The sequence below is a fragment of the Dipodomys merriami genome, unplaced genomic scaffold (assembly GCF_024711535.1).
Source record: "Dipodomys merriami isolate MVZ:Mamm:240054 unplaced genomic scaffold, mDipMer1.0.p SCAF_56, whole genome shotgun sequence".
Taxonomy (NCBI): domain Eukaryota; kingdom Metazoa; phylum Chordata; class Mammalia; order Rodentia; family Heteromyidae; genus Dipodomys; species Dipodomys merriami.
In genome coordinates this window covers 5,710,481-5,725,863 of record NW_027206135.1, presented here as the reverse complement: position 1 = coordinate 5,725,863, position 15,383 = coordinate 5,710,481, and the positions used below count along the sequence as shown (strand labels likewise).

General features: G+C 38.9%; 1 protein-coding gene across 2 annotated transcripts in view; it reads left to right on the top strand.

The window, feature by feature from the left end:
* Atf6 (activating transcription factor 6) overlaps positions 1–15,383 on the top strand; it is a 200,922-nt gene that overhangs the window by 58,059 nt on the left and 127,480 nt on the right. For both annotated transcript variants that reach the window (XM_070000199.1, XM_070000200.1), the window contains exon 10: positions 15,140–15,271. In XM_070000199.1, coding sequence (XP_069856300.1) covers positions 15,140–15,271 — 132 coding nt within the window. The remainder of the gene's footprint in view (positions 1–15,139; positions 15,272–15,383) is intronic.

Below are 15,383 nucleotides of genomic sequence, written 5' to 3'. Positions count from 1 at the left end.
CTGATATTTTTGGTATATTTTTAGTCAGCTGCTTTTCATCAGTTATGGAAGATATTTTCTTTTACTTATTGAAGTTTTGCTTCATACTGTTGTTAGATTTTTTTTTATACATCTTGGCTGTGAAATCCCAGATCATGTTGATTTACTGATTTTGTTCTATAGAGATAATTTAGCTCATCCTCAGTTATATACATTACATATTCTTTTCTCATTGCTGTAAAATTGTGTACTTTTAGTTCCTCACATTTGATCTAAGGCCTCCTTATAAGCACTTTTTGAGTCAATTTGGATGAAAAAAAGACTGAACATAGATTAAGAAGCATTATATTCATAAACTGCTTGTTGAATGACAACTCCTTTGTACAACTACTTAAAGATAATAATAATAAAAAAGACTGAAAAAAAGTCTTCAGCGATGCCTGGTGGCATTGGTAGCTCACACCTATAATCCTGTCTACTCAGGAGACTGGAATCTGAGTTCACAGTTCAAAGGCAACCTGGGGAGAAAAGCCCAGGAGACTCTTTTATCATCAATTAACCACCAAAGAACTGAAAGTGGAGGTGTGGCTCAAGTGATAGAGTGCCAGCCTTGAGCAAAAAAGCTGAAGGAGAGCATTGTGACCATGGGTTCAAGCCTCAGTACCAGCAAAAATAAACAGACAAACAAACAAATAAATACAACAAAATAAAATAGTAAGAAGCAAAGATTGTCACAATAGAGGGGGAAAAGCAAAAATCAAGATTATCTTGTTTATAAGAGAAATGCTGAAGCCATGAGGATACCCAAAACTTGTAGCCTTAACAAATTTCCAAGACTAACATGTGAACCGCTTTCATTATTGGTTCAACTATGAGAAATCAATACCACAATGGCATCATCAAAAAAGAAAAGCCAGCTGACACCTACTTAGGTATTCTGGCAGCATGAATCGGAGAGTTTGTTGTGTGTATATGTGTGCTGGTCCTGGGGCTTGAACTCAGAGCCTGGGCACTATTTCAGAGCTTCTTTTGCTCAAGGCTAGTGCTCTATGACTTGAGCCACAACTCCATTTCCAGCTTTTTTTTGGGGGGGGGATGGTTTATTGGAGATAAGAGTCTTACAGACTTTTCTACCTTGTCTAGCTTTGAACCACAATTGTCAGATCTCAGCCTCCTAAGTAGCTACGATTAAGGGCATGAACCACCTGGTGCCTGGCTAAGAAATTTGTCTTTCTTCCTCTCCTTCCTTCCTTCCTTCCTTCCCTCCCTCCCTCCCTCCCTCCCTCCCTCCCTCCCTCTCTCCCTTCCTTTCTTCCTTCCTTCCTTCCTTCCTTCCTTCCTTCCTTCCTTCCTTCCTTCCTTCCTTCCTTCCTTCCTTCCTTCCTTCCTTCCTTCCTTCCTTCCTTCCTTCCTTCCTTCCTTCCTTCCTTCCTTCCTTCCTTCCTTCCTTCCTTCCTTCCTTCCTTCCTTGCCCTGGGGCTTGAAATCAGGGCCTGGGTACTGTCACTGAGCTTCTTTTGCTCAAAGCTCCACTCTATCACTTGAGCCACAGGGCCACTTCAGGCTTTTTCTGTTTATATGGTACTGAGGAATTGAACCCAGGGCTTCATGTATGCTAGGCAAGCACTCTACCACTAAGCCAGATTCCCAGCTCAAGAAATTCGTTTTTAAACAAACATTTCCTAATCTGTTTGGTGTTAAAAAGCTACTCTGTGTTGATTTTGTATTTCTTTCTGTATATTAGCCTCTATAGAAATTATAAAAACATCCATTAAATTAGAAGACAATGTAAGAAGGAAAATTGTATTCTATCTATAGACAGATACCTCTATATTTAAATTTGTCCTGTGAACTTCAGAATTTTCACAGACCTTTGTTTTGAATAGCATGGGAACCTCAGCATATGTGATGGAACTTCTGTCACATAGGATACTTTTTTAGAATAAATTATCTTTAATTGTACAAAGGAATTGCCATTCAACAAAGCAGTTTATGAATACAATGTATCTTGATCAGTGTCACTCCTTTCATTTTCCTCCATCCCTCTCAACTCTACCCTTCCCTCAATGTTGTAGCATATGCATTGAATTTTATGACTGCATTCTACATAGGCACTTTTTATGAGCCCCATTTCCATTTCAAAAGTTATTATATTCCTCTTTTTATGCAAATAGTAAACTAACATTCCAAGGAGGCCTTTTTTTTTTTTTTTTTTTGTGCCAGTCTTGGGGCTTGAACTCAGAATCTGGGCACTGTCTCTGAGCTTTTAGCCATAGCTCCATTTCCAGCTTTTTGCCTGGGTGGGCTTTGAACTGCCATCCTCAGATCTCAGCCTCTGGAGTAGCTAGGATTCTTACAGGTATGAGTCACTATCTCTGAGCTCCAAAGAGGCTTTACTTATGCTATATTATTAAAAAAATATTAACAAGTGTTGGAAGTTGAGGGTGCTTTTTTAGCTTGTTTTAGGTTAGGAGAAGTGCCTTCACTAGGTCTGGAGTCTGTGTATATATTTGGAGACATCAGCCATGGATGAGGAAGAATGAACCATATCACTAAAGGGCCAGCTGCTATGTGGTTTTCTTAGGAGACTGCTTTAAGGAAGAGGTAACCACAGAGAATATGGCATTGAGTTTGAGTTGTCTGGAAGTGGTTAGACATAAAATGTCTCTGTCTCAGAATTCTCTTAAGTTTGTTAGCTTTTTTTTTAATTTACAGGAAGAATTCTAGCTTATTATCCTAAGATGAGATTGTCCCTAAATCTGGTTCCAATTTTTTTTCTCTATTCACTTGTGCACATTTCATTGTATGATATCATTATTGGCTGCAGGTTAAAAGTGACTATATCACTTACATGTCAGAATTCAAACCACCAAATATACAAGGTTTTTGTTCAGCCAGACTTTTAAAGGAAATCTAATTCTAATTCTTGGCTACAAGTACTTTCCACATTTATCAAAGTGACACATAAGCTGAAGAAATACATTTACGTACCAGGTGTTAGTGAAATAGGGATTGCAGGGAGGTAAGCGGAGCCAAGGCCAGACCTTTTCCAAGACAGTTTAATTTATTCACGTTCATCAAAAATGTCTGTATAGAGTAATTGGTTCTCTCTTATAGCCCCTGTAAATGTTCTAAACAATAGCTCCTTAAAGGAATGCAACCAAGTGCAGAGCTCAGTTTTGAGAGCATGGAAAACTACTGAAGATTTGCTATTGTTTGAGCTGTCATGTGAATTGTATACAGAGAGGTTTCTAAAAATGTCACAATAATTTTATCACATGTTACTTGCTTACCTATCCCTGCGACGGACCAGCTCGGCCGGAGCACTGGGACTGACGGGACAGGGACCAACCTACTAATTCAGTTATTATAGTGAAATGTAAAGCATTTGAAGTTGGAAACCTACATTTCTTGCTAATTTCTCCTTTATCATGAGTAAGTCACTAGTGTCCTTTTCAAAGCTAGAAGCAGATACTGTGAGGGTAACTTCTGCTTTCTATCTTGCCAGAGAAGATTAGTGAGAAACTAGTCCAAATGAGAAAGCTACTGTCAGAGTTAAGTTGAGTACTTGGATATTTTTTTCAGACCACACATCTTAGTCAGCATAAAACAATAACCAGTGAATGGGTGGTTTGTCTAAAAATAGATGTCTCAATTGCCACTTGTAGTATTTAGTGATCTATGTAGAATCATGCTTTGAAAACTTTCCAAAACATACATAATAAGGAATAAACAGCTCAACTTTGTAGAAAGTGAAGGTCTAACCTAATATTAAGGAAGTATAGGATAATTTTGAGGCTTTTAAATGTCTGAATACACTCCTCCCCACATTGTTGATTTCTTTGTCAGTTTGTGTTATTTTGTCTCCAGATTTGAGTTGTATTGTCATCTCAGTAAGCAATGGTTTCTAATTATGTTTTTGCTAATGTCAATATGATTGTGGGTAGGTACTATAACTTTTTGTTACTAAGTTTTCTGAATATAAATGGGCATTAATATGTCCAAAGTCAATTTATCATAATCTATAACTTTTAAGGAACTAGAATTAGGGAGTGTACAGATAATCTGAATCTTTTATAAGACTTTCTGTCTTAGCCCTTCTACTAGAATTCTCATTAAAGCAGCATTACTCACTTTCATTTTTCCTTCCGTCATATTTTTTCTTTGTAAGGTAAGAAATGAGAGAAATGGAAATAAGCAGTTGTAGGAAAAGAAGATGCATTAAAAACTCAAAGATTATTAGTTCTGGAATAATCTAGGCTAACCATATGTTCATATCACCGGTGACTGGTTGTAAAGGTAGCTAGTGTTCTTTGTTTATTGTATTATTTATCAAGTAATTATGCACCAAGTACTAGTCTGATCAAACTATGTGAATTCACTGATCCTCTAGTGCTATAAGATAGGTATTTTTATCCTCATTTTATAGGGGAAAATGAAGGTCTAGCTAATATGTAGAAGATCTAACATTCACAGTTTGTCTTTGGAACTTGTTTTTAACTATTAAAAGAACAATAGTCACTCAAATATAGAAAAAGAAGTTGATCTTTATAGAGATATTAGGACTATATCCTGTAACTCTGCCCATTCTCTCATTTACACACACACACACACACACACACACACACACACACACTTGTTCTGTCGTGGGCTATGAACATTTACACACACACACACACACACACACACACACACACACACACACACACACACACACACACACACACACACACACACACACACACACACACACACACACACACACACACACACACACACACACACACACACACACACACACACACACACACACGTTCTGTCGTGGGCTATGAACTCCAGTCCTGGTTGCTGTCCCTGTGCTCTTTTCCTAAAGGCTAGGGCTCTACCACTTTGAGTCACAGCTCCACTTCCAGTTTTCTGGTGGTTAATTGGGGATAAGAGCCTTACAGATTTTCCTGCCCAGGCTGGCTTTGAACTGCAGTCCTCAGATTTCAGCCTCCTAAGTAGTTTAGATTATAGGCATGAGCCGCTGTCACCCAGCAAAAATATTTATTTTATGAGTTGGCTGTGATATACGTTTGACAGAAAAAGAGATTGTAATCAAATTAATATTTCTATTTTTTGACATTTAGAATCACAGAGTACCTATCTCAAAAGAGAGACACGACACAGTTGTTCATATACAAACTTTTTATATTAAACATTAACTCATTGATGTTATCAACCCAAAAAAATGTAGTGGTTATCACTTACCTTACCATTACAAAGCTTAAACTCTTTTTTTGGAGGGGGGGCGGCTCTGGTCATAGTTCCTGAACTCTGGGCCTGGGCGCTGTCCCTCAGCTCTTCAGCTCAAGGCTAACACTCTACCACTTGAGCCACAGCGCCACTTCCGGCTTTTTTTTTCTGCTTATGTGGTGCTGAGGAATCGAACCCAGGGTCTCAGGCATGCAAGGCAAGTGATCTACCACTGAGCCACCTTCCCAGCCCCACAGAGCTTAAACTCTTAAAACAGCAACAACCGTCATTATGTTGCTTTAAAAAAAAAAAAAATCTGTGAATCTGTGAATTGGGCAAGGCTCACTAGAGTCAGCTCCTTTTTACCTCCAGAGAGTAAGTTACCTGGGGTGGCTTGGGTTGGAGAACACATTTTCAATGTAATTCACTCACATGATCTGCAAGTTGGTACTGGATTTTAACTGTTACTAAGACAAGCTTATAGACTAGAGTTCTTGATTTTTCTTCATTTGAGGAGCCTTCATAGTTACTTCCATAGTGGTTGCTTTAATTTATATTTCCTCCAGTAGTGAATAAAGGTTCTTCCCCCATCTCCATCCTTACCAACATTGGTTGTTTTGTGTTTTCTTGATGCTTGTGATTTTTGACTCAGTTGAGATAATATCTTGACATAGTTTGGATTTTCAAACTGGAGGTTAATATATTGAACATTTTTCATATATTTATTCTCCTCTTGCATTTCTTTACTTGAAAAATGTCTGTTCAGTCTATTTACTCATTTATTGGTTCAACTAATATACTCTTTTTGTTAAATTTTTGAGTTCTTTTTTTTTTTTTTAAATTTTTTTTGGGTCTGGTCGTGGGGCCTGAACTCTGGGCCTGAGTGGTGTCCCTCAGATCTTCAGCTCAAGGCTAGTGCTCTACCACTTGAGCCACAGTGCCACTTCCAGCTTTTTTTTTTCTTTTTGCTTATGTGGTGCTGAGGAATCGAACCCAGGGCCTCAGGCATGCAAGGCAAGCGCTCTACCACTGAGCTACCTTCCCAGCCCCAAATTTTTGAGTTCTTTATATAATCTAGATATTAATCCCCTGTCCAGATGAGTAGCTGACAAAGATTATTTTTCCCATTCTGTAGACCATTTCTTTGCCTTGTTGATTTTTTTTTCTGTGCAGATGCCTTTAAATTTTATGTAATCCTGTTTGTCAATTCTTGCTCTTATTTCCTGAGCTAATGAGATCCTCCTCAGAAATTCATTGCCCATGCCTGTACCTTAGAGTATTGTTTCTCTCATGTAGTAAGCACTAACAGTTTTTTACTGTGATCATTGTTTCACGGGTGTTTGAGACAAGACTTGAAGGAGGTGTGAGGGGTTAACAATCTGGGGGAAAGCCCACCTGGCTAAGGTAACAATCACTGCAGGGGTCCTAGGATGAAGTATGCCTTGCATTTTCAAGGAAAAGCAAGGAGATTGATTTGGCTGCACTAACAAAAGGAGAGAGAATGTCTGAGAAGCAGAGTGAAGTGAAGGGCTTATTTTAAAGATTTGGAACTTATACTATGAGAGAAATGGGGAACCATGTGAAGGACTGGAGCCATGGAATGAGATAATAACTGACCTAGAGTTAAAAGGATCACTGCAGTTGATATGCTGTGAACAGCTTGAAATGGACAAGTAAGAAGACAGCTGTATCACTAACTGCTCTGTGCCACTCTATGAGCTTTTCAAAGCATGTTCACATCTGTTTTCTGATTTGAGTCTGAGAAAAACCTTGTGAAATATTTGCTATTTCTCATTTTATTTTATTTTATTTTATTTTTTGGGTCCCTTCCTGGGGCCTGAACTCTGGGCCTGAGCACTGTCCCTCAGCTCTTCAGCTCAAGGCTAGGGCTCTACCACTTGAGCCACAGCGCCACTTACGGCTTTTTTCTTTTTGCTTATGTGGTGCTAAGAAATCGAACCCAGGGCCTCGGGCATGCAAGGCAAGTGCTCTACTACTGAGCCAACTTCCCAGCCCTCTCATATTTTACATGTGACAAATTCGAAGCTTAGAATGTTAACTAACTTTTCCAGGGGAAATCCTTCCTTCCTTCCTTCCTTCCTTCCTTCCTTCCTTCCTTCCTTCCTTCCTTCCTTCCTTCCTTCCTTCCTTCCTTCCTTCCTTCCCTCCCTCCCTCCCTCCCTCCCTCCCTCCCTCCCTCCTTCCTTCCTTCCTTCCTTCCTTCCTTCCTTCCTTCCTTCTTTCCTTCCTTCCTTCCTTCTTTCCTTCCTTCCTTCCTTTCTTCCTTTCCTTTCCTTTCCTCCCTCCCTTGCTTCCTTCCTTGCTTCCTCCCTCCCTCCCATCTTCCCATCCTCCCTTCTTCTCTCCCTCCCTCCCTCCCTCCCTCCCTCCCTCCCTCCCTCCCTCCCTCCTTTCTTCTCTCCCTTTCTCCCTTTCCCTCTCTCTCTCTTCCTTTTCTTTTCAGACAGGGTCTTGCTGTGTAACCCAGGCTGACCTCTGACCTCAAATCACTATGTAGGCCAGGCTGGCCTTAAACTTACAGTACTTCTCCCTTTGCCTTTTAAGTTCTGATATTATAAGCATGTACTGCCATGCCCAATTCTACATCATATGTTGAATACAGACTTCCTATTTATAAATTTTGTTCTCTTAATGTTTCACCATGTTAAAGCTTGAAGATTTCATACTCTTTTTAGCCTAAAGTAATTCAGTTTTTCATTTGATTCTCAGAGCCACAGTAGCCTATTGTTTGGGGGATGGTGTGGGGGAATGAAAACAGTCTGACTCTTACCTAATAAGATGACTTAAATTTATTTATTTATTTATTTGGGTCCAGTCATGGGGCCTGAACTCTGGGCCTGGGCGCTGTCCCTCAGCTCTTCAGCTCAAGGCTAGCACTCTACCACTTGAGCCACAGCACCACTTCCGGCTTTTTTCTTTTTATTTATGTGGTGCTAAGGAATCGAACCCAGGGTCTCAGGCATGCAAGGCAAGTGATCTACCACTGAGCCACCTTCCCAGCCCAAGATGACTTATATTTAAAATCCACCTATTTGTACCTTAAGAAGACAGGTTTGCAAGGGGTACCCTTAGAGCTGTGCCATTTTATGTTCAGCTACTTGTTTTGTTTTTTGTTTTTTGTTTTTTTTTTGGTTGGTTGTGGGGCTTGAACTCTGGGCTTGGATGCTGTCCCTGAGCTCTTCAGCTCAAGACTAGCGCCCTACCCCTTGAGCCACAGCGCCACTCCCTATGTTCAGCTACTTGATAGGAAGATTTACTAAGTGAAAAAGTAAAGTGGCAATTCATACAATATTACTTCCAGACTTTGAAATTGAAATCATTCGTGTTTTAGTAATACAGGCTTTCCCAGCTCATTGGCTCATGACATGAGCAAGGTTTTTGCTATAATGATATTTTTTTGTTGGTCATGGGGCTTGAACTCTGGGCCTGGGCACTGTCCCTCAGCTCTTCAGCTCAGAGCTAGCACTCTACCACTTGAGCCACAGCACTACATCCGGTTTTCTGGTGGTTATTGAGATAAGAGTCTCATGGACTTTTCCTGCCTGGGCTGGCTTTGAACTGTGATCCTCAGATCTCAGCCTCCTGAATAGCTAGGATTACAGGTGTGAGCCACTGGCACTGGGCTGCTATAATGATTTTGTGGCTTAAAACTGTTGTGACACTTGTAGAGTAGCATGTTTCTGATCATGGAGACATAAGTCAGAGACACTTCTGTTTTCTTTAGTTTATTTTTTTAGTTTATGTATAAATATTTGTCATAACCTGATTTAAGTGTATTTTAAAGAGTTTAATTAGATTGTCAATATTCTGAACTAAAAAGTCATTGCTTGCATAACCATTTTACTATCTCTGTGACCAAGTAAATGCTCTTTCCAGAATTAACAACAACAACAACAACAAAACCCCATTTGTATGGCACAAAAAATTTCAGGCTAAGAATCTAAAGTTCATATCAACCATAATTTTCTCATACCCTTTTGTACATTTAGCCCTTACAAGGACTGCCAAATTCCTCTCTTCATATTTCTAGTGTTACATAACTGAATCTGGGCAGTAAAATGAAGTTCTTATAAGACTTTTTAATATTAATAAAAAAAGGAAAATGTTAATCTGCAGTTATTTACATGGTTAAATTAGTTCCTGTAGATTGTTTTACAGAATTCAGGTATTTATAGTTTTTGAAAAGAAGCTGAAATGGATTGACAGCTTGTCTAGACAAAATCTGCAGGGAATGTAGGCCAAACAACAATAAAAAAGCCAACATTTGAGAAACTTTGAGATTATTAACTAAATTTCTTAACGTTCTCATCACATTTTCAAAATGGATTCTGGGCCAATAATACATTATTATCTGGGTAGATAATACAATTGAAACTGAAGGCTATGTAGATTCTGAGTTTTTCCTTATCACTGATTCGTTTTGTCAATTATGCATAATATTCATGGTGGGAGAGTGACATTTGTGATATCCATTGAATGAAGTCTGAGCTCAGGCTAAAAACGGATTAGTGTAGCAGTGGCTGAGGAGGTGTTGTCATTATAGGGTCAAAATCATTTCCAATATTGACAGTTGGAAAATAGTGGCCACTAGCAATCGATATCAAAACTGCATTTTAAAAGTGTAGCTAAGGGTTGGGAATGTGGCTTAGTAGTAGAATCCTTGCTCGCATGCGTAAAGCCATGGGTTCAGTTCCTCAGTACCACATATACAGAAAAAGCCGAAAGTGGTGCTGTAGATCAGGTGGTAGAGTGCTAGCTTTGAGCAAAAGAAGCTCAAGGAAAGTGCCAAGGCCCAGAGTTCAAGCCCTAGGACTGGCCAAAAAAAAAAAGGTGTAGTTAAGTGTTTATAGCACAGTCTGGTTACAGATAAAATAGATTAAAAAGATCATTAACTTGCCCATACCTTGTGAATAGAAACAAAAGTTTTTAGAGTGATAGTGGAATCATTGAAAGAACAATAATCAGTACAAGTTTTGTTGTTTTTTTTTTAAACTTTAAATCACTGATCATTCTATGGTACTTTAATTAGTAAACATCCACAAACTACAAATCACTCCTTTGGAACCTCTGAGTTCCTCCTTTTTATCTACCCAGACTGTTTCCACGCTACCCACTTCTGTTGGATCTCTTGTGAAAAAGTGAGTCTTTACGGAATCAAGATAGAAAGATATAATGAGAAATTAGAATAGTGATTTTCAGTCATTGGTAGCATCATCTAGACTGCTACTGAAACATGAACTCCTGGGCAAACACCCTAGAATTTCCTGTTCGCCAGTTCGAGTATGAGGTTCAAGTGTGCATTTCTAACATCTTAATTAATGTTAATGTTGATGCTGATGGGTAAGGTGTCACATTTTGGAGCCACTGTATATTCTGTTGCAGGAGATTTAGTGAAGAGCCAGATGTGGTGGCAGATCCTTTAATCCCAGGATATCAGAGGACAAGGCAGGAAGAATCAAGAGTTAAAAGCCAGTCTAGTCTAGGCTGCATATGAGTTCAAAGTCAGTCTGAGCTACATAGCAAGACCCTGTCTCAAATAAAACAACAGAAAGATAAAAGATAAAAAGGAGGAGCTAACAAACGTAAATTATTCATAGAAGCCATAACAGCCACTTTGATTTGGCAGTTAAAATTCTAAGAGTAGCTAGTTACTGTGCCACATGTCTATAATTCCAGTAACTTAAAGGTTGGAGATAGGAGGATTAATGGTCTGAGGCTGGCCTAGGATTAGCCTCTTTTAGACTCTGTCTAAAAATAAAACTTAAGCATAAATGTCCAGGGACATGGTTCAAGTGGTAGAACACTTGCAATGTAGAGGTCTTGAGTTTAGACCCCAGTACTGCAGAACACCACCAACAAAAGTAAAGTGTTATTTAAGATGACCTAATATGGGTTCACAATGCCTAGGAAATCAGTGGAATCATTCCAATAATCTGCTTTTTGTTGTTGTTGTTAGTTTGTGGGGCTTGAACTATGGGTCTGTCTCTCAGCTTTTCAGCTCAAGGTGAGTGTTCTACCACTTGAGTCACAGTACCACTTCTGATTTTCTGAGTAGTTTATTGATGATAAGAGTCTTACAGCCTTTCCTGCCAGAACTGGCTTTGAACGTGATACTCAGATCTCAGCCTCCTGAGTAGCTAGGATTACAGGTGTGAGCCACCACACTTGGCTTAATCTGCCTTTTTTTTTTTTTTTGACAGTAGTAATCATCAGACAGTCTAGATGATTAGGAGACAAAGGTAATACTATATTTTATTTTGAGGGGAGAAGTCCTGGGGCTTGAACTCTGCCACTTGAACTATACCTCCAATTTTTCCTTTGCATTATCTTTCAGTTGATGCAAGGTCTCAAGCATTTCTCCCTCTCTCCCCCCACCTCCCCCCGACCAGTTCCTGCTTCAGACTTCAATCTTTTTTTTTGTTGTTGTTGGTCATGGGGCTTGAACTCTGGGCCTCAGCTCTTCAGCTCAAGGCGAGTGCTCTACCACTTGAGCCACAGAGCCACTTCCAGTCTTCTGTTGTTTTATTAACGATAAGAGTCTCACAGACTTTCCTGCCTGGGCTGGCTTTGAACCACTATCCTCAGATCTCAGCCTCTTGAGTAGCTAGGATTACAGGTGTGAGCCACTGGCACCCTGCTCACACTTCAATCTTGCATGTGTCGTGTCAAGCTGAGCCACAGGCAGGTACCACTACTTTCACATTATTTGTTGAAATGCAGTCTCATTAACATTTTTCCCCCCTGGGCTGAATTTGAACCTCTACACTCACTTCCATGTATCCGGGATTATAGGTACTATCAACCATTCCCCTTCCCAAATGTAGCATTAACTTTTCAAAAAGAAAGAAGGTAGATCATCCCATTAAACTAGGGAATGTAATATTAATCATAGGGAAGATTCTGACATAGAGAGGAGTATGGTCAGAGTGTGAACTAAAATCAAGAACAAAGTATACCAAGTTTTGTTTCTTTTATTGAATAATTTCCTACACTTAGTGATAGCATGATAGGCAAGGCCATCTATAATTTAAGCTTGCATTTATCCTATCTCTAAGAGGGTCCCATTCTACCCTGTGCTTCCAGGTAAAATGTTCACTGATATACCCCTCCTGCTTTACTTGTAGGTCCTTAAACAAAACATGCTCTCTTATGTGCATGTGCTTTTTCAGATAACACTTCTATTTACATGAAATGCCTTTCCTCACTTTTGCTCATTTACTGCTTTGCATTTAAGATTATCTCACAGTCCTCTTTGTAAAGATCACATGCCCTAGTCTATTTTATTCCAAAGCATTATTTACACCTCTGTTGTGCAACTCTGCTATCTTTTATGTATGTCAGTACACATAAACACACACATATATAGTAACTCAGTTTTTTTTATATTTGAGTTTTTAGCACACAGGTAGTTCTTGGAACATAGTAGGTATTTAGTACATGTTTGTTAAACAAGTCAATCAGTCATTTTGGGAAATGTGGTCCACAGCAGTGCTATGATGGTGTTCCAGTTCTGAATATAAGTCCTGACTTCATGAGTTGTAGAACATTTAATTATACCAAAATGTAGAAGTGATACAGAAATTCATTTCTGGTTAAATAGGATAAACTCTTAGTAAAATAGGGCAATAGATTTCCTTCTAGCCATTGGAAAGGTTCAGGGAATGCTTCCATACATAGCTGGCATGTTAGTATATTGAGATCTTACTAATAGAATGGAAGGGTTAGTAGGTTTTGTTGAATGAACTGAGATCTATCAACTTAAGGGAAAGTTCTTAACTTTGCTTTTGTTTACAGCATAAATAGAATTCATTAGTAGAATTTTTGGTAGCACACACAGGAAAGAATTAGAAAGTAAACATTTTATAAAGGCTCAAAAAGAAAAACAAAATTATAGTTATCACAGTCATTTGGTTTTCCTCTGAAGTTGGTATTTCTCGCTTTTTCTTAGACCACATTGGTCTAAATCTTCCTGAGTTTTGTTAGATATTCCACTAGGCCTCTTAACATTATTTGTAGCAAGGCTTATATTGTTGTGTGAATACTCAAGTAAGCATTCTGTTTGAAATAGGCAGTTATAAGAAGATGTAGCCTGAAGTGTAGCAAAATTAGATTTCGTACAATGGTTGTAATTTAGCGGTATACCTGTAAAGAGTTTAGAGTATGTTAAGTACCAGAACGTATCATATGTGGGATTCATTTGGTTAACAGGGATTTCCAGTGCTAAAGACTTGAGGAGAGGGCTGGGAATGTGGCTTAGTGGGAGAGTGTTTGCCTTGAAGAAAAAAGAAGCTCAGGAACAGTGCCCAGGCCCTGAGTTCAAGCCCCAGGACTGGCAAAAAAAAAAAAAAAAAGAAAAGGAAAGAAAAAAAAGAGGAGGATGGGAAATATGAAATCAGGAAAATAATTAGAGTGGTATATCTGTTTCATTGTTTTTCCAAATTTGGTACCCTAAAAGAGTTCCTGTCCTTTTAGACCATTAACTGCCCTTTTTGTCTTCCTTGCTCTCTCTTTCACTTCATCCACTAAAGAGAATCCTTTAGCTTCCCCAGGGAGTGTCCCAATTTCAAGATTTTTTTTTTTTGGGGGGGGGGGCTGGTTGTGGGCTTGAACTCTAGGCCTGGGCGCTGTCCCTCAGCTCTTCAGCTCAAGGCTAGTGCTCTACCACTTGAGCCACAGTGCCACTTCTGCTTATGTGGTGCTAAGGAATCGAACCCAGGGCCTCGAGCATGCAAGGCAAGTGCTCTACCACTGAGCCCCCTTCCCAGCCCCAATTTCAAGATTCTGACTAGTGTAAAGTATGTGTGTTGCTTCATAAAATAAAGCATACACATGAAATGTTTTTGATGAGGCAAGTTTCTAAGCACACAACTAATGAGTTTACAGTGATAAATACTATTGTAGTATTCTCTATCTACCTATCTAGCTGTCTATCTGTCTGTCTGTCTGTCAGTCTTCTATTTAACTATGTTGTCTGTCAAGATATCAGGGAGGATGGGGAGAAATGTGAGGATAGAAATTTTAACATGCAAATAAAAATGGAGTAATTTAAAAAATATGTTTTAGCTTGATAGCCTGCCTCCTGTAATTGTGACAGGCTAATAATGAATTTGAATGTTGAAAGAAAATAATTCCTATTTCATTTGAATAGTTAAACATATCAATTTTCAGTATCTAGGAATCTGAATATAAATATTTTAATAAGTATATTGTATACTTTTTATATATGTGTTAGTCATCTTTCTGTTATTATACTAGATACTGAGATAAATTAACTTAAAAAGAGGAATGATTTACCTTGGCTCATGATTTAAGAGGTTTCAGTCATGTTGTGCAGAACATCATCATGGAAGCATAGAGACCTGTTACTTCATGGTGGGTGCAAAGTGTGAGAGGAAGAGAAGGGGTGGGAGTCCCCAAATCCCCTTCATGGACATGGCTCAGTGACCTAACATCCTTGTACTAGGTCATCCTACTTGGTTCTATCTCCTGAAGCTTTTGCTACCTCCCAGTAGTACCACAGCCAGGGATGGGGTAGTGGGGGGGGGGGGGGGGAAGGGGCCAAGCTTTCTACATACAGCCTTTGGAGGATGTTTAAAAGTCAAACTTATGTAATTTATGTAATGTAAGTATAAGGTTTTAAAAGCATGTGGTATACTGCTTTTGTCTAAACATTATAATAAGGTACTTTCTAAGTTTATAAAAATTCTTTTCAAAATTGCTTTTGATGTATACAGGTTATCAGACTTAAAGTATTTATACACATTTGCTTCTATGCCTGGTATTTTTGGTATATGTATGAATTGACAAAGAAAGGAAGTCTGATTTGTTTTAGGGCTACATGTAGCCTGGATACATGTGATTTTTGTCTCAACAGTTGCTTCATTTTTTTTTTTTCTTTCAGCATGCTAGAACAGGATTCTAGAAGGATGAAACCTAGTGTCAACCCTGCAAATCAAAGGAGGCATCTTTTAGGATTTTCTTCTAAAGAATCACAAGACACATCAGATGGTATCATCCAGAAAAGCAGCTACAGGTTGGATGGCATATTGGTCATACTGACTTAATGAAACAAACAGAATTCTATGTAATTGTCAGCTTTACAGCTAAATTGTTGATATATAGTTTTGCCTATTGCAACACATGCA